General features: G+C 40.8%; 1 protein-coding gene across 2 annotated transcripts in view; it reads right to left on the bottom strand.

Moving 5' to 3' along the window:
- Positions 1-3,048: 3,048 nt before the first annotated feature.
- The window catches only part of Tpk1 (thiamin pyrophosphokinase 1), a 373,012-nt gene continuing 351,083 nt past the window's right edge, over positions 3,049-24,977 (bottom strand). For both annotated transcript variants that reach the window (XM_047562215.1, XM_047562216.1), the window contains one exon: positions 3,049-3,916. In XM_047562215.1, coding sequence (XP_047418171.1) covers positions 3,798-3,916 — 119 coding nt within the window. In that variant the 3' untranslated portion in view covers positions 3,049-3,797. The remainder of the gene's footprint in view (positions 3,917-24,977) is intronic.

The raw sequence follows: 24,977 nt of genomic DNA, 5'->3' as shown, positions 1-24,977 counted from the left end.
GCTGATGGAGAGTAATTGATCACGTCTGCCTGGAGAGGTGTTTGGAGATGGATTCTGAGGCTCAGGCTGGGGCTCATCAGAAAAGAGAATTAGGACTGATAAGTGAAATTTGCTGTGGGCAAGGAAGGGTCAACTTGTGTGGCAGGAATTTTCCAGTCCGTACACATTGGACACCCTAGGAATGGCCTGATCTTCTGGATTTCATTTTAATATCTACTAGGAACTTTTTAAAAGTGCATTCTTAATATTGTTCTAAACTTAGGAAATTAGTGCCTGCTCAGTACAGAGCCCCTGGACACTTACACTTAAAAACACCTTCATGCACTTTGCTCTTTCCTTAGGTGTGCTCTTCAATAGGAAATATTTCTGGGCATGTTTTCAATTTCAGATACAATTAGGAGAACATAATCGGATGTTTCATTGTGTGTGTGTGTGTGTGTGTGTGTGTGTGTGTGTCTGTCTGTGGACTTGGTGCAGGGCAAAATGTGTTCCTTATGGGTCATGGTAAATATAGTTTGAAAGTCACCATTCAGACCATAACCCCTTATAACCAGAGCCTGCGGGGAGAGAAAAACTATTTCTTACGCTTTAGTGACTTGGCATATATCATCAGTCTTAATCCAAGTCTGCTTCGGAGCACAGGTTCAAGCAGGAGTCGTGAGCAAGGTGGCTCCACGAACACAGAGGCGGGGTGCAGAAGCTCAAGCCCTTCAGCTCCGTGAGCACCAGGCTGTGTGCGCCTCCTCTTTGCCCCGAGTGATTCGCTAGAACTAGTGAATGCCCTTGTCCCCCTCCTCAGAGGAAGCTGCTCAGTCCGCTTCTCAGAAATGAAGGAAAGCACAGTCCTCTGCCGGACCCGCACTCCCTCTGCCCGCGCCTTCCACACACATTCAACTCATTACACCTTACCGTCTCCTGTGACTCCAACTGTTGGGCTGGAGCCCTGTCCCGATTTTCCTACTGCCTGAAGAGAAGGGTGACCATAGGATGTTTTCGCCCATCAGTGATTTGGATAGCCCAATGCCATTTTGGGTGACAGTCACTCGATTTATAAAAGCTATAAACCTGACCCACTGTTGAGAAGACACTGATTGAAGTCAGAAGTTAAGGAGCACGGATTACTTTCCCAGCAGGGTTTGAAGGATACCAGTTTGAAGGTCAGGACCTGAGTTGAACAGGACTGAGGGAAGAAAAGCGGCTTCCTCGGAGACTCAGCTTATTGTGTACCTGTGATCTCATCATCTCCAGGCTTATGTTGTTACCATAAAAACATTAATAAGTGGGCTGTCCTTTAAATGATCCAGTGGGTTAGCTCACAGAGGCAAATTGCCCTTAGGTCGTTTCAAGGGATGGAAAGAGGATAAATAATAAGATCTGTGCTTAGTTTTTCAGTAGCCAGCAGAGATTGGAATGGTGGTCTGTGCTTTAGGAGAATCCCTCCCGCTGGCCTGCAGGGGTGTCAGCATGACTCACAGGGGCGGTGTGGTAAGTCTCCACACCCCACCCTCCTCCCCAGTCTTCACTCAGCTTCGGCAAACTGTGTATGCTTTTTGATAAGTATTGATTTGTTAACAGTGGTAAGATTGTTGGAGTAAACAGGACATGCATTCTTGGGTAGCAAAATTTCTAAATGATGGACATAAGTTCTTTCATAAGTTGTGAGCGTACTTCTGGGAAACACGGGTGAGCCTCAACTTCCAGTGAAGGAGAAAGTCACTCGAGGGCTGAGACCGTGGTCACTCTGGCCACTCCGCCTCTCTCCTGGTTGCCCTTGGTGCATGCACTGTTTGGGGCACTGTGGTTCTTAATTAAATGAGGCGATCGGTGGCGGAGCCGGTGCCCGAGCCGTCTTCCCCAGCTTCCTCACTGCCCGCCGCGTAATTCCTCATACCATTGTGAATTGAAATCTCTCGTCCGCTTTCAGGGAGCAACCCAGTACCATGGAGCCTCCTGCTCACCTCTCTCCACGGAAGCTACTTTCTAGATCGCATGAAGAGGTTTACCCTTCATCCTTCTGGCCCCCTGTTGTCCCACCTATAAAAATAGAGAAATGCCACACCTGTTTACCTTGTAGGATTTAGAATAGATGGAAAGGAAGACAGAAAACTTGCAAGTGTTCCCGTGTGAAAAGACAGGGCAGAGGAGAGGTGGGAAGTACTGACGTACAGGTGTGCCTTCTGCAGTCAGAAGAGTGATGTGGATTCATTCTCTGAGCACATCCTTTTATACAGAAACGCTGACTATGAGAGATTGGTCCTGATGACATACAGGTGATAAAACGGATTATTTTCTTAAAAACTGAACACAGACATGAACGTTGATAACATTTTATTTGACATCTGGATTTTAATCATATATATTTGCATCAGATAATTAAGAACTATGTTTAATGATTATCTGCTCAGAAGTGCAAGCGAGTTCAACTGATCCCTTTTAATTTTCAATTTGCAATCTGAGCATCACCCTGGTGTAGCACCGAGAAGAAAACCGTTGTTGGTCACTTTCCTCACAGTGACATAGGACCCTCTGTACATGAAACACATTGGGCAGGTTCTCCTTGAACTGTGGATCGTATGGCAAGATTTGGTTTGGTAAACACCATAGGAAAGGGTGGAAGGGAAAGGGGGGTCTCTACATAAGAGAAACATGAATGCGTTTTGATGTACATTGGCTTAAGGTGGCTACATGAGTGACTTACGAGTGCTAGAGTGAGCCCTGAGGAGTGTGGCAAGGAACCTCTGATCCGCGCTGTCCAGCCCCTCCTGTTTCACAGCGAAGGCTCGGGGTCCAGGGAACTGAGACCAGTGATGGACTAGAACAAGCACACTGGCTTCAGGTTCTGGCGCTCAGGTATACAGTACTCATTGATCATCCTGGGTTCCTTTTCTGGTCATTTAAATAAACACTGGTCTATGAACCATTTTTTTTTTCAGGATGAGGTATGTCAAAAACAATTCAATTTTTATGTTTAAGTTTCCCCTGCACAACTTTTGGTCTAGGTTGTAATGATGATGGTGACTATCACCACACCAAAGCTTAGTAATCTTACTTTCAAATTTGATGGTTCACACGGAAGCAGGATATCACGAATTGTTTTTTATCTTTCACCCACAGACTACAAATCTACCTAGTTTCAAATCTAACAATGAGGTCAATGATTCTTGACATTATTTAAGCTGAAGACAGTAATGAGATTGGAGTGAAATGGTTCAGTTTGAACATACCAATCTGGAAGAATTTCTTTTTTGCAGGTAAAAGGTAATATGTATTATATAGAAAAATCTAATATTAGAAGATACTCAGAGGCAGCTTGTTGTCAGGCATTTAAGGATGGCTTAGGTTCTAAGGGGAACCTCAATAGAAGTTTTTTTCTGCTTCAAAATTAAAAGCAGTTTTTGAAGATAAGTGAAGATTAAATAATCAGTACTGAATTTTATAATGGAATGATCCACATGTTTTCCAATCAAATGTAATAGACCTTATTTACTTTCATAAATAATTTTTCCATAGTAAAACTGAGATCTATCATTTATAGTGTCACTTGGGTTATATAAACAGTAGCATCTATTTATTTTACTCATGTTTTGTGGTGTGGTGGATTGAACCCAAGGCCCTGTGTATGCTAGACAAGTGCCCTGTCATCGAGTTGTATCCTCAGCCCCTCACATGGTTGAAACAGGTGGGCATCCATGCAGAAGTTTAGATTCCTCCAAACCCAGTTGAATTGTTCATGTAAAGCAATAAACCGTTGGCAATAAGGTAAGGCAGAGGCACACCGCTGGATGCCCGTCAGCAGGTTAGTTTTTGATAGCCATGGTCCAGAGGAGTGGATGGTCGGTTTCCACAGTCACAACACCAGACCCGTCGTAGGTATTAGAAGTGCTGACCAGTGTTCCGAAACCAAGCACATCATTTGCTGTAAGAGGGGGAAAACAATAGTGAGAGACAAACCTTTTCCAATGGAGACTGACTTTGTCAATAGTTACCAAAAAAGCAAGGAAGCACACACTTTTATAAAAGACATATGAAGTGGAATAGGTTAAATAAATGACATAGACTTTTAAAGCTAAAAATATCTATAACTTCCTTCTGCCATTCCTGGAATTGGTTATTTACCACTTGGGGCTGTATACCCACATCTTTAATGTGCCATTTAATCCCTTGCCTGGGTACAGTTTTAATTTTTCTTGATGATTCATAATTTACATTTTACATGTTATTAAACACATATGGATACAATTTTAGTTTCAAGTATAATGATAGGCGACAGAAAGCTGATTACCCAAAACAAAAAGAGAGAGAAAGAAAAGCATGAGCTTTTGGCACAGTGAATATGGCTTATGTTCTTCAAAATTAACAGGAAGTCCATGGTCGAAGCAGACTTTCCATTTGATATGGAACAAATCATTTAAGCTCAGTTATAAAATAAAGAGATGTTATCATTCTTTAAACTACTTAATTATCAAGTAAAAGGCCTGCCAGTTCAGTTATATAACGTTCATACGTACAGATTTGTATTTCTGGCACATGAGAGCCTCCGTACAGATGGGTACCACCCCTTCTCTTTGCTCACACAGGCACACTGACTTTGGACTCCTGTCCTATGAGACCCCTTGACAATTGATATATTCTTTGGTAAATTTGAAGAGGAATAAAAACGTCAGAGTCAGAAGAGGCCCCTTCTTTAAATACAACCTAACCATGAAGTTACTTACAGTGTGAGGGGAAAGATTCCATTACAACACTCGCTTCCCACTAGAGGGAGCCTGCTGTCTTTCCTTGGAAGTCTCAAACAGGCATTCAAAACATTCAGAGATGTCATTACTGGGTAATGGAAAATCAGCTCTACTAGTTCACATGGTTTATTTATTAAAATTCAAGTCGTTTTGTGGCTGTCAATGTCTTTACTGATGCAAACATAAAGTCAAGAGTAGAACCTCACCATCAACACGACCCTAACCTGTAACTCCTGCCTTTTCAGTATTGGGACTCTGGTAGATACAAAGTTTCTAAGCGGTGGTGATGAATGCATAAATATTTGCATATCCAGACATTTTGGCACAAAGAGTGTTGGGTGGTGGTTGTGGTGGGATTCTTGATAAGGTCCACTTGACATCTCTGTGGGAAAGAGAAGACTTGACCCTCCTGAGCAGTGGTTTTGCCTGGTAACTCGGTGCTCACCAAGTGACTTCCTGAGACCGATCCCAGGTCCAGGGTTTCCCAACAACTAAATGGGAAGGAGTTGGGAAGCAGTTTGAACATTTTATGCCACTTATCATAAATGTAATTGAGGATGCTTTTCAACTTTAAAGTGGAAACTCTTTCAGGAAGGACATGTACACACAAGCTAGCTGAATTTGACACAGTCCATTTTAAGATTCTGCAAACTAATAAGATAAAAAATCCTAGTTTTCACCTGAGCTCAAAGGATAAGAACATAAAATGTTCCTCTAGTTTGCAGTTGCACATTAATTCTTTTCTGACTTTCTGAAGGCAGGCTTATGGATTCTAGGTTTTGGGGGACAGATACATACATTGTACATATTGGTTGTACTATGACACTGTGGCATCCTAATTGGTTTTCAAATGGGAAAAGAACTGAAATGACTGTAATGGGACATAAGAAAATGCAATATGTTCGTGTAGGAAACATTTCTTGTAGTTAAGCAAGGCGACTATTAGCCATGCTCATAAATTGTATTTTTATTTTGTGGTAAAGTTTCATTAAAACCAGTTATACAATTACAACTGATTAAAGGTAGAAAATTGTATTTGATCAACTCCAGCTTTATGGAAAGTACAGTAAAATCAGCAAATCGAGATGAATAAGCTGAAACAAAACCATGAATTTCTATTTACTATGTCACGCCAATTATTTTGGAATATATTATCCTTAAGTCAAAGAATCATATTTTTGGGTAAAATATCATGTCTTAGAAGAACAACAAAATTTTGAGGGAAATACTTGAAATTGTGCTTGAACACCCTCAGCCCAAATGTTGGAGGATCAATCTTGAAATAAAATACAGGTTTTCTTATATAATTAATGCATATGAACAGCAGTGTTTCAGATTTTGGAATAGTTGCATGTACATATAAAGTGAAATATCTTGGGGTCCAAGCATGAAATTTATTTATGTACCGTACACACCATAGGCTGAAGGTGACTCTACATAATATTTTTAACATGCTTGCATTTTGACTGCTGCTTATCACATGAGGTCAGCTGTGCAATTTTCTAGTTGTTGGGTCATGTTGGGCTCAAAATTTTTGGATTTTTGGATTAGGGATGCTCAATCTGTGCATGAAAATGGCAGAAAGAGAGCTAGCTCCCTGCAGAAGGGGAAAAACAATAACTTCTTTATTTCTACCCTGGAGGACTTTTCCAAAACATTGTTTGACTAAATGACAGAAAACTTAGAGTCAGGTTTGCACCGTCAAGTCCAGCTACCATGGTGGCTCTAAGACTCAGATCAAATCCTGTTTTAAACAAATGACAGGAACAAGAGTCGCAGATACACGTGTAAGATTATAGGCAACTCTGATGTGCGACCAGCATAACCTGCCATCGCTGTCTGAATGGGAAAACTGTCTTCTCTGTTCGCTTCCAGCCACTCTCATCAGTTGTATTGAGGACAGGTTGCCTTGTGGTCTTGACAGTGCGAATACTGGTTAAGCTCCTGTTCCCATGGAATTGAACAGGGGGCCTATTAAGGGACACCGAGGCATAGCCTAACTTTTGAGTTTTGAGATTTTAGAGACATTTCAGGATATGAGAAAGACTGACACACATTGTACACTGTTCGTCCATTTTCTCAACTGCTCTGCTCCCCTGTGGTGAGGTGAGAATCAGGCACTTGCTACTCTGTTCAGTGATTTCCTGCCAGCTTCTCTTCAACACTGGAAAAAGACTGAGGACTCAGGAAGAAGCAGGCAAACGGGTGGGAATCCATTATTTACCTCTGTCCACATCAGCTGGGGGGTCAGTGGGGCCACTTGCCCCTGGTTTCCTGCCCACCTTACTTCTGCAAGCTGCTTGGTGGCCTGTGACTCTCCTGTGCTGGTGACAGGAGTCCACTGCTTCTGAGGCCTCTGAAGCCCCAGCATCGATTCCAGGAGTGTGAAGCATTCATTTTCTTTGCACCTGAGTGACTACTCTGCTCTGGAGTTTTTACAGAGGAAGCATCTCTGTCCAGACAACATGAACCCCATTATGATGAGGTTAATAAGGCAGACCCAGGTGCAAACGCTGGCTCCCCATTTACGAACTCTGGGCTCAGTTACTTAAACTCTGGCCTCAGTTTTCTCGACTGTAAAATGTGAATAATGTCATCTCCTTCACAGTAAAGTTGTGTGAACCATAGTGTCCAAATGCTAAAACACAGTAAGTAGTCAAGAATTTTTCACCTGCCTTGCTTTCTATGATTGTTATTCTGTCAATAAAACCCCTTGAGAGGTTTCTCTTAGGAGAAAGGAAGAGGAAAAAGAGAAAGAGAGACACACAGAGAAATCATGATTTAAATAATTAGCAAATGCCTTGTTCAAGTGATTAATTTTTAGCTGGCTGAGGGGTGAAATGAGGTTAACTCTCAACTCTGCCAGGCCAGCTTCTGTGGAATAATTTTGTAAAGTCATTTTGCATGCCACCTTGGCCTGTGTATATGTATGCATTCGTCTGTTTACAGAGAGTCCATTCTCCACACTCATGGCTTCTGCATCTGCAAATTCAACCCACCATGGAGCAAAAATTCTCAGAAAAGAAAAACTGTTCGTACTGAACAATCCAGACTTGTTTTCTTGTCATTACTCCATGACAGGGCAGTTTCACTACTACTAACCTGCATTTACATTGTTTTAGGTATTATAAGAAATCTAGAGAGGATTTCAAGTGTGCAGGAGGATGTACTTAGGTTATGTGCAAATACTACACTATTTTACGGAAGGAGCTGAGTGTTCAGATGCTGGTTTCCACAGGGAGTTCTGGGCTGGTCATACATGGACACTGAGGGATGACAATGACTGTATTTATTGAAGTTTGACTCTGTGATGGCCACCAGCGTCAAAGATGAGTGTGGCTGCCCTCAAGATCCTCATGTTTCAGTTCGAGAGAGCCTGATTATATATGAAGCCCAGGGACTGGACAGAGGCTTGAGGCAGGTCAAGGAGGATGGAGCCACCCTGGCAGCCAGGATGGGATGTAAGTTAAGTGGACAGAGAAGCTTGGTGGTGGGCGTCAGGGGGCATGGGTGTCTCCAGAGACCCCGCTCCTGGCCTGGCCTTCCAAAAGTCTGTAGTTTGATACTGGTTCTTTTGTAAAAATAAATAAATGAAATTCTAAAACAGGAAGTGCTAACATTTCCAAAATTGATAAAACCGAGGAAGCAAAAGGAGTGACCTTGCTTTGCCTGGGAGATGCTGTTCAGAAGTAATGCCAGAGAGACACGTCGTTTCCATCCACTCAAGACATTCTCCGAGTGCCTACGGTACAGCAGGCTTCCTGCTGCAATGGACAGGGAGGAACATGAGGCCCAGAGAGGTCCCGTGCACAGGCCAGGATGTCGAAAGTCGTTTGCGGCTAACACGTTCCTGAGGCGGGGTGAGGCCCTTCGGGAGCTCTGACAGGAGAACTGTGCTGCTCCTTCCTATGTCCTGAGCTGCCGGCAGCCTGCTGGAGGGGAGCTGAGCAGGTGCGCAGAGGGGACGTGAGGATCACCTGAGACCAAGTGAACTTGACAGACGCTCCAGTCAAATGCTTAACGGGCCAGTCTGAGGAACCGTGGGGTTCCCCACCCTCCTGGAACATGAGGTTCAGTTCTAGGAGCTTGGCCAGACATACTGGATGTTAAGACCTGATGACTTTAGGACACGATGAAGTCACTGTGGGTCCTATCGTCCTTATCTCCTCCCTGAAGATTCTTGTCCTATTTGGCGAATGGGTACACACTAAAAAAATATGACTTAGATTTTATTAAAAAAAAAACAGAAAAATACAAACCATACTGTCTGTACCACAAGTTCACTATTACTGGTCTTTACAATTCACAATTTTTGGTATATAGATTTTAAAAATGCCTTTATATTTATGTACCCGTGGCAAAATATTCTATTTTAAGATTGCTAATTTATACTATAAAATATGAACTCTGGAAATGTTTATTATTAAAATTATTTCTTGTAAAGTAGCATTTACATTTAGCATTGCTCTTGAAATTTTTCAAAAGTGAAATTGATATATTGCCTTTTCATTTCTTAAAGGTGGAAAATCAAAGGAGTCCTAGTGTAGAGCTATACGCAGTACACAGTTTCTGCTATTTATGTTTATATTGGAATCTTAAGAAATACAAGTTTGAGATTATCTATCAAAGTAAGATATACTTTCAGTTATCTATACCTGCACTGTCAAATAGAAATATGTGATCGACACATCTAGTAAAATTTTTTGGTGATCACATTAAAAAACAGAAGTTAAAATGTTAAAGATTTTATTTAACCTAACATATCCAAAATATTACCACCTTTCTACCATCAATATAAAAATTATTAATGACATATTTTATATTCCTTGTCTATACTATGTTTTAAATCCACTGATGACATATGTCAATTTTTATATTTCCCGCATATATATATATATATATATATATATATATATATATATTTAGACAAGTCACATTTTAAGTGTTGGGAGCTATGTGTAGCTGGTGGCTGCTGTATTGACTGAATGGAGCAGATCTAGGTTGCTGAAGCATGACCCATACTTAAGGATTCAGCTATCAGTTTTCCAGGGAACTTTATTTTTTGGTTTGACTCTTTGGGTACTGATTTCATGTGGCATGCAGATACACAGTCATAATCAACCTGAATCATCAGGTTACAAAGGGAACGTTAAATTCAAAGTGAGTACGTCAAATCATTTCAAATGATTAACAGACACTTGGATGATCGACTTGTGCTCAGTCGTGAGAAAGCCTGGGTCCACTACCCTTCAAATAGAGGGCTAAGAAATTCCTAGCAGACTCTGCAGGAAAGACAGCTAAAAATGTAAACCCTAAACAAAACTAACTTAAAATTGCCAAGAGAACATATAGCACATTCTGTAAGTCGTACATGAGTAAGACTCCAGTCTGCACACGTGGCGGATGATCTAGTTCTACTCCTTTCTCTGACTCCTTACTCTAACTCCTTCCCTCTTCCTAATTCTCCAGACTCCAGATCTGATTATGTCATTCCCATGTGCAAAAACAAAACAAAACAAAAACAAGAACAAAACTGATGGGCCCTAATTGCCAAAAAGGTAATGTTTAAAGCAAAAGAAAGCAGACGGTCTCCCTGCCCTTCCCACACATCTTGACATGGCATGATAATCTGACTACTTCCTACCTTCTTGTTGGCTACCGATGCTACTTGCTAGTCCTTGCATAGATCAGGAATTCCCTACCTCCATGAAAACTTTTTATGTGTCCCTCCCACCTTCTTGGAAAAAACCCCAGTCTTTTCTCTGCATGCTGTATCCTTCTAGTCTAAACTCGAATGTCACTTTGTAGCTGGGGTTGCTCTTTGATGTTCCACCTGCCACAGACCAGATTAATAATTCTCTTTTCTATTTACAAATGACTTGGCTGCTTCCCTAGAACATACTTTGCATTATAATCTGATTATTCAGACTCCTAGTCTAGGGTAAGCGAAGTAGAGGGTGAGCCTGAAACACCTTGTTCCAGAAAAGGAGAGAGTGCTCAGGAAGCGATTAGGCAGGGGAGGGACACAGGAGCTGGGAAACTGGAGGCAGATTGAAATAGAAAAGAATCCTGAGAGGAATGCACCACACTATGTTGAATAATAAAAAGAACCCCCAGAGGTGGCTGGGAGGAGAATCTCTTTACAGAGACTCCCCAAGGAGGAACGATGGGAGTAGGGACATAGGCACCATTGTGCCACCGCCCTGTGGTCACCGGGTCAGGCAAGACCCACCAAGGATGCTAGAGACGCTGAGACGCCGTTGGGGGAGCAGCATGTCCTCGGTTCCGGCACCACTCCCGAGGACCTCTGATTTCAAAAGAAAGAATGGAGCAGAGAGATCTCAGGAATTCCGTCTCGCCCACACGGTCACGCTCAGCTAGCACCGCCAGAGAAAGGATGAGGTGACACTGTGTGCGTCCTGACATGGGGCTAGAGAACAAAACATCGCCTATTTAATAATGTTTGCCAAAATATTTGGCATTGAGTCTAATCATGGGGAAGCAATCAGGCGAATGCAGACTGTGGGGCAGTGGACAAGTGAGCTCTTGGACTCTTCAAAGCTGTCAACGTCATGAAAGACCAAAGCCAGTGGAAGGACTTTTCCAAATTGAAAGAGACGAAACAGGACAACTACAGACAACGACTGACTCGTGGCTCGCAGATCCCTGAAAGTTGCACAGAGCAAGCGGGACCGCAGGGGAATGTGAATGGGGAGTGTGCACGGGCATCCTATTAGTTGTATTTTGGGGAGTAAGGGACTGTAGTTATGCAGGAGGAAGCCCCTGTGCTTAGGAGATGGCAGCTGAAGAATTTCCAGGGGTTCTAGTATGATTACATCTTCAGATCATTCTCAAATGATTCACAAAGCAAAACCGTACAGATACAAAGAATACAAATGTAGGAAAAAGGTTAACGGCTGGTAAATCTCAGTGTAAGGCAGGCAGACTTTGCTGTACTATTTATGCAGTGTTTCTGTAGATTTGAAAATTTTCATTATTGAAACTTAGTGTTACAATTTTGGGGGAAAGGTCGGGAGGAAGCACTTTCCTCATGTTCACCTGTTTCCTCCAAAGCTGGAGCAATGCACTGGCATTGCTAGGCATTGAGAAATGTCCACTGATTTGGAGTGCTTCTGCATAAATCCAGCTTGAGGGGAACATGGCCCCGCTGAGGAAGCCATCTAGTTAGTGTGGTTGATGTATCTGCATCCCAGCTCCTAAAGCCATGCTGGGCACCCAGCTGGGTATGTGGCCCTCCTCTGCCTCCCTATGAAGCTAGAACAGCCTTTGCTGCTCTCACTGAGGCAGGGGGACCTGAGAAGGAGCCTGCTTCTCTACCAGCACTTCCCATGCCTGGGAAATGATAAGAGCAAAGCTCCTTGTTATGCACGGCTCTGATAAGGAGTGTCGCTTCTGCTTTCCTTCTGGACTTTATCTCCCCACACCTGATCTGCTGGAGACTCTGCCCAAGGTGAGCACTCATTGCCTCTGGTCTGAGAAGGAATCCTTTCTTGAACCCTAGTGTCCAAAGAAGGCTTTTATGATTGTTTGAAAGTGGCTGTGTTTATCTCCATCTCTTTCAGAAGTCACACATTTCCCTTGCCCTTGGTAGAGAGCTTGGAAGACTTCTGATGCTCAATTATTCTTCCTTCTCCACATTTTCTGTTATGACTCAGGCTGCTGTCCAAAAGATGATTAGACGGGGAAAATGCTGCTGTTGGAGGATCAAAACCTCCAACCAATTATGCCAGTTGGAAAATATCTCCCAGGATCAGCACTTTCAAATGTTTAGGCTTTCCTAAAATAAATAAAAAGTTATTATTTTTTCTTCATTAAAATGAATTCCCTAAGATATTATGTCACTTGCATTTTCCACGCTGAGTAGGCCCCTGTTGCTGTTAAAGAGCCAGTCAGAGCTGCTTTGAGAAAAAGGAAAAGTTTGCTGAATTTATAAGATAAAGAAGAACAGCCCAAATCTGTAGAATGTGACCCATTTGCATTACTTACTAGTGGCAAAACGAATTTTCTGTGTAGAATTGGATGAAAATTTTCAGTGTAAAATAACCCAAGTGTCAAGATTTAAATTTATATGCAAAGAAAGGACCACTAGATTGTTCCAGGGCTCTCTGAGCAGACTGATTTTGCTCTCCTGCCTTTGATGCCTGGGCTCTGCATTGCCTGGACACCGTCCTTCCCCAAACCATCCACATGAATGAGAGAATTATGGCCTGCATGTGGCACGATGACTAAGGTCCAGGTTCTCATCCTGACATGCTGCTGCCTGGCTGTGGACCACGGCAGGTCGTTTTGTGGGCGGGGCCTCAGTGCCATCCCAGGAAACAGAGTTGGGCTCTCTATGGAATATCTACGACGTTTGCTCCAAGTTCCTCAGGTGGCCTCAGCATCCACTTAGACAGTGGCCACAATGCCCATCCCCGGTGATTTCTGATACAGTTATTGTGAAGATGAATGAGTTAATGGCTGTTCTGGGCTTTGACTTCTCTAGAAAAGTGCTGAAAATCTGTGATACTATCATTTCATCTGCACTCAGGAAGCTTTAAAGTGGCATTTGCTTCTATCCTTCAAATGTCAACAGAGATTATTACAAGTATATCAAACAAAGGGAAATGGCATAGAAAAGTGAAGAAAGAGAAAACTGTGTGAGGTAGCACAGTATAATTCCTTAACATCAATCTTAACCTGCAGGTGGCATATATCAAAGATAAGCTAAAGGGACAAATTCCACGATCCCTTCACAGTCAAACTGGATAACCCCAAAGAAATAAAACACATAAGAGCAGATGCTCTTAATGTTCAAGAAAAGGCATAGTGTCTTAGGAGGAATAAGGAGTGACAAAGGATGACCACAGGATGCAGAACCTCTTCTTCAGATCAAGAATGAAATGTGTGATGAAGGAAAAATTTGGTGGCACTCCCCCCTTTAAAAACTGCATTGGAAGGCATGATTCATTTAAGGTTTGATGAAACCAGTCTGTTTACCCTGCTACACACCTGTCTCCTTAAGCCTCAGGCATATGATGCTCTGTCTGTGACGAGGAGGCCCTATGCCCAGTTGGAGAAGACACCTAGTAATCTTACCATTAACCATATAAGTTTCAACTGGCTCTGCTATGTGATGGGTAGAATCTGGATTAAGTTGTCAAGATGGGTAGAGATGAAAGTGGTAAAGCATGGAACCAATGAAGGTCAGTGACAATTCTGGCTTGTAAATCAGAAGAAATAACAAGGGGTGTCCACACAAGTAAAGCCAGGTGGCCCTACAAGAGGAGGAAGGTCTGGTGAGTCTACTTCACAATCCACTGTTGCTGCCCTTGGATGCCACATCAGACACAAATGTTTTCTGACATATTTTAAAATAGATTTTTTAAAACAATTTTTCAATGCTAAGTTAATACTAAGAAATGCATGTTCTGTAAATTTGATTAAATACAATGCAATCAGTGAAGATGAAGACTATGTGGCAATACAGAAAAATAGGCTTAATTTAGACGTGTAAAGGGAAAATCCACAATTACAACCATGTCTCTGGATCCCAATGGGGTAAATATGGTTCATGCATATATAAATTTTCTTATAATATTTTTAGAAACTAAAATAAAAACAAAAATATGATAACATGAATTTTCATATAAACCATGGGAAGAAGCATATCTCCTTAGGTTCAACAGCAGAACTACAAAAGTCCCAAATTCTGAAGAGAATATACTTATTTATCATGATGAGAGTGTTTTTAAAAATAGCTATATTATTATGCTATGTGATGTCAGTTTTTCCTAACTGTGACCAAAATACCCAAAAAGAACAAATTAGAGGATAAGTTTATTTTGGCTCATACTTTCAGAGGTTCAGTCTATGGTCAGTGGCTCCATTACTCTAGGTCTGAAGGGAGGCAGAACATCATGGCAGAAGGGCATGGTGGAAGAAAGCTGCTCAGCTTACAGAAGCCAGGAAGCAAAAGAGCACAAGGAGCCAGGGACAAGATATATAATCCCCAAGGACATGGTCCCAGTGACCTACTTCCTCTAGCCATCTCCCACCTGCCTTCAGTTACCACCCAGAAATTCATTGAAGTTATTTCTCCATCAAATGGATTAATCCACTGATTAGGTTATAGCTCTCACAATCTAATCATTTCCTCTCTGAATATTGCAGCATTGCCTGACATAAGCTTCTCTGATAGACACCTCACACACAAACCACAACACATCTGTATGTTCACATAATCCCCCTCCCCAAAGAAAATCCCAAATACACCAATATGGAAAAAAAATCTTCCATTACCACCATCTAGGAAGAAGTAGAAAAACTACTGCACGTATTGAGAAATCCTAGGAGTAAAGTTTACTTACCATGATAAGTTGATTCTCTATTTGTTTATGATTGAGAAGATAGATTAAAATGAACCAGAGGATTCTTAAGTCTTTGTATGAAAAATCCTTGCGCTTCTGTGAGATTTGGCATGTGAACTGCTCTGAGAGTGTGGCTCAGTCTCCATCAATTCATGCCGACCTTTGTGATCGATTCATCGATCCTTTGAGGTGACCGTTCACTGGAGAAACGCCCGGTTCACAGAAGCTCTTCCCTGCTTAGCTCCTAATTTCCATCTTTGGTTCTGTCACCCACAGCACTTTTGGTCCCCTGTTGAAACGGGCGCCTGTCGACTCCAGTTCCACCAGAGCTCAGTGGCCCTCCCTCACCAGGCCCTGCCCTTCCCCGCAACCCTGGAACAGCACTTGACTTTAATGGTGGATGTTCTTCTGGTATCTCAGCCTGAAATGGTGAGACTCTTGACAATGAAATCCCAATCAATGGTCTTGGTGGCTTTTCATCGCCTTGTTGAAAAATACTGACAACACAGAAAGAGCAGATGGATGTTTGCAAACAAGCAGCGTTCAGTTCAATCATATGGCTGCTTTTAGAACAGAGTTTCATTTTGTGAGTCTGACCACTGTCTTTTAGGAAAAATAACATTTAATTTAACTTCAAATATTTTAATACAGATTTGATTTGTTATATTAAAGGTAATAAAGCAGTGTCTTGGACTTTATCCATAAAACTAGAAGTATATATGCTTTCTTCTAATATATTTCATCATGAGCTATTTTCTTTTTTAATTTTCCCTTACTGATATACAATGATTATATTTCATATTGGGAATAGTTGACATCTTATTTGAATATTCTAATGAGTCTGAAAATATTAGCTATTCTTAAAAACAAGCCACTTTAATTCCAATTAATATATTTTCCATCCTGCTCTGGTTATAATAATCTATTTTTTAATATTTATACCATGAACCTTTTCCTAATAACAGCCTGAACTTCTCTTTTGGAACTTTTTTTGCATTAACTATTTGCAAGCAAGGTTGCCCATTATTTTATTCCAGCCTTGAATTTATGACCTTCTATTGGCATTTTACTATATCACTGTGGAATGGTAGCATGTATAATGCTCTCTTATACATTAAATGGTCCCATGTTTTTCCCTGATTAGATAATAAGCTCCCTTGTGAGTGGAAATATGACTTGTAGTAACTTCTGATCTGGAAGAGATTTGGTATATTATTCACTTCAATTTTAACTCAGACAAAAGGGCAGTGGTTCCTGACTAACTGGTTGGGAGTGCTAGGCTCAGAATTCTATTGTCTTGCAGAGATCAAATTGGTCTTAGGCAGCTGCCTAGGTTTTTAAGGCTTTAGAATGTCATTCAAGAGCCAGGAGTCTAATAGTCAAGCAGTTTGTTTCAAGATGGAGAAAACAATTCCAGATACCTTATTGATGCACAGCACCAGGATCCATGTCTTCTGTCTTGTAATTCCATGCGATTCCTTTCACACAATCTATGGGTCTTACCAGTGGAAGGGTACCAGAACTATTTGGGGCTATCTGCTCAACAGTAAATGATTTAAACTACATATTTAATATTTAAATTAACTGAAAATGTGGCTATATTACCAATATTTTTCTAAACTTTAGTAGTTCTTGGAGACTGACTAATGTCATAGGCTTCTGACCAGGAGCAAAACTGATTCAAGAGTTTCTCATCTCTGATTTATGAGTGAGCTACAGTCAGTCACAGACATAAATCCCTTAACTAAAGCAGCTTGCACTGAATTTTCTTTTTTGGAAAAGGCACCAATGCCAATTAAAAATCATCATTTATAGACATATTTCCATCTTAATCTCTTGCTGTCAATGTCAGCTACTATTCAATTAAGTAGTATTAACAGTCTAGACAAGGGGGAAAGAGGAAATGACCAAATAGGTTTAACTTCTAGGTCATGGCTCAACACTTGGCTTTTAGTAAAGTAATAAAACACATTAGATTATCTGTAATAAACACATTAGATTAAGATTAAAGGTGAAATTCAGCTTATCCACTTTCACTTTTAATATGATTAGAACATTTCATGGTATAGAGGAAAGATTTAACTAAAAAGCCTTTATTTGCAATTCTGGAGAAATGGAGTTATATTATTAGAAAAGATGAACAAAATTCAGTGGTTATGAATGATTATATTTGCAACTAAAAGAATGAATAAGTTTTCCAAAATTCATCATTAATTACATCAAGAATAATATAGATAAAAAATTTTTATGCTTAGCAAACATATTCATTTTGAAGTCTATAGAGAAGAGGAAGAACAGTGGCAATATGGTTTCTATACTGAAAGAAAATCATTCCTCAAAAGCCAAGTTGTACTGTTCACTTGCACAAGCTTAATGGAATATTCTATCAAAGCTAAAGGTTAGGAAATTGTATTTATATAGCCCAATATGGACAAATTTAGAAGCCCAATCAATTTTGTAAAAATACGTCTTTCTGAAAAGTTAGCTTTCCCAAACATGTTAAATCACAAATATCTATGTACAGAAATAGCTCGAGCATGTCTTTGCTATATTCTTAATAACTAAACAATCCCATATGTTCCCTCCAGGCTGAGAGGTGTGGAAGACACATGGCTCCCTCCTGTTCCTCTGGTGCCACCGGGGAGTTGGTGGGCGGTGGGGGAAACTCCTCTCATTTGGGCCCTTTTAGTGCCTGATTGATGATTTTGGTCCAATGATACTGGGTGGGGCATCCCACTCACCTCTTGATGACTTCTCACCTCTCTTTTCTTAATCAAAGACTTTTTTTTTTCTTAAGAAGCGACCTAGGGGCAGCAGAATCCTTCCCTTTATTCCTTATATAACATCTGAACACCTGGTGGAATGTGAACAATCGCCAAGATGTCCCTTCTGGCACCATGTCCACTGCGTGGGAGTGAATGCCTTGCTCCAGAGACGATGGACATGGTGGCAGTGTTTCTCTCCTCTGCATTTTCTTTGGTGGTTGCCACAGACTGACCTGCACTTGGGCACCTGAGACCATCTGATGGATCTCCAATAGCAGCTGCTTCTGATCTTGGCCTTGAAGCAGCTTCACGTACAAACTGTGGCCATGAGTCTCGTAGGCATCATTCCATGAGTGCCAGAGTATCCCACTTTCCACTCAAGGATGGACATGGCAGCGATGTCTCCTCTCCTGTGAATCTAAGGGGCTTCCCCTGGAGTATGAGTCACAGACCTGTGTATTGATGCTGAGAGGTATAGGTATTTTTTTCTATTAAGTGTTAATATAACTGACAAAATATCTTTATTTTGGTTCTTATTCCGCAGAGGTCTTTTCCTTTCAAAAAAAAAATGTGAAGGCCCAAGTAACCTGTCCCATGTCCTGTTTCCTTGTCAAGGGATGAAGAAATCATTTTGGAAGATGGAATTTTTCCTTCCCATTCCAGAGGCAGGTAGACATTTACCTGGGAACAGGGATGAGCATCCTCCAGCTTCGAGGCAGGATTTCAGCGTTGCCACACTTCTGCCTCAGGTGTGCCCTGGTGCACCTTCTTCCTACCACCTTCCTTGGTATTTTACTGGACAGAATGGTTGCTCTTACGTTGGTTCAGGACTTAAATATGCTCTAACATTCTAAGTCAATTTCACTTTATTTTCTAAATATTCCATTTCAGCAAATCTTTATCTTCCTGCGTTGCCCTACTATTTTAAATATTTCAAATCAAATAGAAAAAGGTGCTTTAAAAATTCTTTCACAAATTCAGACTGCTTTTTTAAACAGGAGTTAGCTTTGTAACATGGCTCTTGTAACATGCAATGCAAGAATGCAGGTGTGTTTTAGGAGTAAAACATATAAGGTAATGTGAAATATATTTTTTAGTCATGAAAAAATACGGGAAGTCAAAGTGAAAAGCTATCTTTCCTTTTTCATAAAATTATCATGCATTAATTATATTAATTATCTACCATTAGATATCTAGGCTTTGTGGTGTGAACTCAGTACCCTCAAATGTAGTGCTTCAATGCACCACTAAATCAGTCCACCAGTTCACTCTTCAGACAGAGACAAAGATTCAGGTGACTGCATGGAGTCTGATCTTCAAAACGGGACGCAAGACATGTTCTGGTATGTGATATATACCACTGGTTTTAAAATGCTAAGAGAAAAGGATCTACTTTCTGTTTTGATTGAGCCACAAACACAGCCTACAAAAGGAATTCACTCAGTCCGAAAACAGTTAAGAGGTCATTATTAAGTAATAAGTAGAAAAAAATAACAGATTAATTCCTGGTTCCTCCAGATTGCTCTTTTATGGCATTTGGAGTTTAAGAGACAATGAAAAATGAGAAAGAAAAGAATCTCACCTTGAAATCTAGTTTGTTTTTCAAAAGAGTTTAGAAAATTTTTCCTGGGCTCATTTAATTGCTCTATCATGATGCTTAAATTCTTTGTCTCTTCTATTCCTTTGAAACTTAACATTTTGTGAAAATGACAGAAAGAGCAGTCAAGTTTCTATAGTCTACACAGACATGTCCATGTTTTATTATGTATCAGAGTAATTCTTTAGAATGGGGAGATTTACATATAGTTCGAACAACTATTCTTCACACTATAGTTGTGTTAATCTTTTTTTAAGTATAAAATTCACTGTGAAAATTCTGACAGTTTTATGTCTGATATTTTTATATCTATTAAAAAAAAAGAGAGACCTGGGTTAACACAGGTAGGAACACTGGAGTAAGGGGGCATTTGCAGAGGATACCAAAAGATGCTACCAATTCCTCATGGTGATGGACTAGCCAAGCCCCGTAGCTCAACACTGTGATGTTTTTATGACAAATATTGGTAGGGCTCCTACCTAGAATTAAGAGTACAGTGTGTGTGTGTGAATTCAGGGATTCCATGCTATTAGCAAAGCATTGCATTAAAGACAAGAAAGGCTATTTTACATTTATGCTGGGATGGTTCTCAATTAGTATAGTCTGTCAATTCAAGAAACTCCATTACAGCTAGGGAATCCCCAAGGGCCTCTTGCTACTGGTTTATATTAACTCAGAGTATCAATATTCAAAATACTTCCACAGCTTACTCACTTTCAGAATCATGTAAGCCCAGGCAGACATCAGGTTCGTTTTGCTCCCTGTTCCATTTGTGTACTTAGCATAGTACTTAGTATAGAGTGGAATTACCATAAATATGCAGTGAACAAATAAATGAATATCTGCATAATTAGCCAACATAAAGAATTAGAATGATTGGTACCTATTAAAAGAGTCTGACTTGGGCCTGGGTGTAGGCCTCAGATGATTCACCCAGACAGCCAAGACACAAACAAACCACACTTCTTTGGTATTTATTCTCCCTAAGCTCCCTGGCCATGGGTCTTTGACTTCCAGCAATCTCATTCATAGAATTCAGCATATCCTTTTTTTAAAAAAAAATTATTTATTTTTAAATTTTTTACAGACTACATTTTGATTCATTGTGCACAAATGGGGCACATCATTTCGTTTCTATGGTTGTGCACGATGTAGATTCATACCATTCGTGTAGTCATACATGCACATAAGGTAATGATGTCTGTCTCATTCCACCATTTTTCATACCCCACTCCCTCTCATTTCCTTCTACATAATCCAAAATTCCTCGATTCTTCTCTCACTCCCCCCTCCCCCCTCCCCCATTATATATCATTCTCCACTTATCAGAGAAAGCATTTGGCCTTTGGTTTTTTGGGACTGGCTTATTTCACTTAGCATGATATTCTCCAATTCCATCCATTTATTTGCAAATGCCATAATATTATTCTTCTTTATGGCTGAATAATATCCCATTGTGTATATACACCAGAGTTTCTTTATCCATTCATCTGTTGAAGGGCATCTAGGTTGGTTCCACAATCTAGCTATTGTGAACTGAGATGCTATAAACATTGATGTGGCTGCGTCACTGTAGTATGCTGATTTTAAGTCCTTTGGGTATAAACTGAGGCGTGGGATAACTGGGTCAAAAGGTGGGTCCATTCCATGTTTTCTGAGGATTCTCCACACTGCTTTCCAGAGTGGCTGCACCAATTTGCAACTCCACCAGCAACGTACAAGTGTGCCTTTTTCCCCACATCCACACCAACATCTATTATGGTTTGTGTTCTTGATAATAGCCATTCTAAATGGAGTAAGATGAAATCTTAGAGTTGTTTTAATTTACGTTTCTCTAATTACTAGAGATGTTGAACACTTTTTCATATATTTGTTAATTGCCTGTATGTCTTCTTCTGTAAAGTGTCTGTCCAGTTCCTTGGCCCATTTATTGATTGGATTCTTTTTATTTTTGGTATAAAGGTTTGTAAGTTCTTTATAAATTTTGGAGATAAGTGCTATATCTGAAATGTGTGTGGAAATGATTTTCTCCCACTCTGTAGCATATTCTTGACTGGTAATTGCTGATTGAAGCTTATCAGATCCAGGTCTTCCAGAATTTGATTAATGTTGCTTCTAAGCCAGGCTGTGTCCAGGACTTGGGGGATGGGACACTGGGCCCAGTGGCTAGATCCCTGCTTCCCATTCCCTCTCTTTTGGCCAGTCTCCTTGCCCCCTGAGATCATTAGCAACTTGAAATTAGCTTTGTTTAAACCTTAAGTATGATGGATGGAGCTTTAGGGAATGCTTTGTAAGATCTCACTGCAGCACAGTGTGTCCCTAGCAGACACTAGGGTGTTTCCTAGTGAGATGTAAAAGCACTTGCTATCTGGCTCAGTGGTTTTACTACTGCTGGAAACATCCCATTAAATTTTCTCATCAGGCCAGAAGGAAAAGAGAAATTCATTATGTGAAGAGAGACAAAGTAAAGGTTTACTGTAAAATCAATCAGTAGTAACATACCCTTGTTTCTCTTATCAGGCAAAAATGTCCCTGAAATATTTAACAGGAACAAGGGAATTTCTGGAATTGTAACAAATAATACACTAAAGGTGCACACTCTGACATACCATTAATCATATCATTTATCATGCCTTACAATTCTCCATTTATAAGGTTAAATTCTCAAACTCTCTGAATCTTAAACTGCTATTATAGTAAATCTTCCTTTTATTCATTGTTCTGGACATTTCTGTGGCACAATTAATTTAGTATTAAGGTTGATGTGTTAGTCAGTTTTTCTTTGCTGTGACCAAAATACTTAAAAATAACAACTTAAAGAAGGAAAGATTTATTTTGGTTCATGGCTTCAGGGGTTTTGGCCCATGGTCAGCTGGTCCACTGATTTGGGTCTGAGGTGAGGCAGAACATCATGGTAGAAGGATGTGATCAAGGAAAGCTGTTCAGCTCATAGCAACCAGGGAAGGAGAGGAGAGAAGAAAGGGTCAAGGACAAGACATAGTCCCCAAGGACATATCCCAAGTGACTCTTTTCTCCAATCATTAAACATACCCCACCTGCCTACGGTTTCTACCACCTCTCAGTAGTCTGTTCAAGTATCACTGGATTAATCCACTGAAGAGATCAAAGCCTTTGTGATATAATCACTTCCTAGAAGTACCTCCTCTGCACTGTGTTGGGGACCAGGCATTGAACACAAGATTGGTGATCATTCCAGATCCAAACCGTATCAGTCAATGTCTGCCATTATTTGAATTTTGCAATTCCAGGTTTGGAAAATGAAATTTGCAACATGAATGACAAAATGCCTACTTCTTAGATCAATGAAAATGAAAGAACACCTGATTAAAGTCCAGTCCCAGGTAGTTTTGAGGGCTTAGGTATGTCACTTATTGTCTGGGCCCGAATTCTAAATATGTAAAATGTGAAGTTTATACTTGGTGATTTCTTAAGTCTGTATCCTTTAGTTCACTGGCCTGAGAGATTGAATTGGAGTTCCACTTTCACAGCTAAGATTCAATTCTCTGAAGTTTCAAAATAATGTAGCCCCCATCCCTTCCTTTTCTGGTGGTGCTGGGGACTGAACCCAGGACCTTGCACATGGTAAGCTAGTAGTCTACCTCTGAGCTAGGTCCCCAGCCCCTGTGATGCAAGTTTAAAACATTTCCCTTACTGTACACATTGTACTTCCATTTTAATTCCTTAAATATTATGTCTGTAAATTTCCTTTTCTCCATTCCATTACTGACTACTTCTTACATCTCTTCTCTCAGGTTCCATATTCTTTTAACTACAGAAACAATGGATTCTAAATAAAAAGTTGTTTAAGTTTTAATGGTAATAAAGTGGTAAGAAACTGAACACTCAAGTGAACAACTGCAAGATCATATAAAAAAGAGAACCCTGACCCACAACCTGTAAAAGCTTACCTGGGAAACCAAAGGTTTATTTCCAACATCCAGCCCAGAAAATCAGCCGACTATAAGTCAGACTTGTAGGAAGTCAGACTTAAGTTTGTAGTAAGAACCCAGAAAGCTAAACAATAATTTCTCTAACAGTTGGTCCAAAGCAGGGCCTCAGTTAGTAACAAACAGTTTCCCTAATTTTTGTGCCAGATTCCAACTTTACTGAGCAAAGCAGGCCACCTGCCACCTGTGCTCCTGTGACCCATCACAGAGGGTACCTCCTGCTAGCTACCCTGCCTCCAGTGACTGCAGTCAGGGCACAGCTGAAGCCTGCGCTTTCCACACTATTAAGTTGTCTTACTCCTCTCATCTTTGAGTCTCTGCCAACAAGAGTCACTCTGCAAGTGACTGAAAACAGCCTTTGCTGTTCTCTTTTGGTTGGTCTTCATTTGTTTTCACAGTGGGACTAAAACGAGATACAGAAAAAGATACAGAAAAAGCACTTGACTTCAACTGGACAAACTTTCTACACTTCCTTGGTTAATCATTATTTTAAGTTCTTTGTAGCTATTCTTTAAAAATATATTTGAACCTCTTATCCTTACCCCTGGGTAGGCCTTTTTACTCTGAGTATTTGACTTCATCCCATCTTCTTGGGGAAAACAAGCCCAAGAAATCCCAGGATTCACTCTACTATCTACAGCCTCATCCACTCAGGGGCTCCCTTCCTCTTCTGTGCAGGGTTTGGATCCCAGACTTCTCAGCCCTTGGCACTACAGGTTATTCCCCACTCTCTCCTGCATCTTCAAACTCCTCTCATTGCCTTACTGCTTCCCAAGAATATTTAGGTACGTTCAAGGCTCCACCTTGAACCCCTGCACTCCACCCCCAGGCCGAGTTCCTCATCATTCTCTCTTCCTCCTTCCAGAGCCTGAAAATCGAATCTGTGTCTACTCTTCACTTGCCCTTCATCCACAGCAGGCTGCAATGGAAGTTCCACCTCTGTTACTCCACTGAACTTTACTGAAGCCACCAAGGACCTCATATTCCCCAAGCACATTGTGGCTGGACATGCATAGGACCTTGTATTCCTGCATTTCTTAATTTAAAAACATCTCTGCATTGATGAGCTAGGCACAGGCTTACAGAATCCTGGCATTAACTCCTGTCATCCTCACCAACCTGACAAGTAGGTATTATTACTATTATTCCTGTTTTGGAAACCGGGGCTCACAGAGGGGAAATCGACTCCTGCAGAACACACACCAGTTCTTCCTCCTATGGTACACCACTGCTTCCTTCCTCTGAAATAGCAGTAGTATCAGTAGGAAAATACCTCAGCAGGTTTCCTGATACCCGAAAAGAGCTCAGTATCTGTTGGGTATTATTATTTTTCTACCACTTACTACAGTGATGGACACCTGGGATATCCTTAATAAATGCTGACTGATTAAATGTGCCAGAGAGGTCATAATATGATGCTCAGGTAATTAATTTTGCAGGGAGTCGTGGTCTGCTAAGGCTTTAAAAGCGAGGGCCTGCCTTTTTCTTAGACCTGGAGGCCTCCAAAGGGTTTTACCTGGTCACATTGACTTTGGGAGAAG

Source organism: Sciurus carolinensis, chromosome 8, assembly GCF_902686445.1.
Source record: "Sciurus carolinensis chromosome 8, mSciCar1.2, whole genome shotgun sequence".
Taxonomy (NCBI): Eukaryota; Metazoa; Chordata; class Mammalia; order Rodentia; family Sciuridae; genus Sciurus; species Sciurus carolinensis.
Note: the sequence above shows the minus strand (reverse complement) of the source record. Positions and strands in the feature narration are given on the sequence as shown.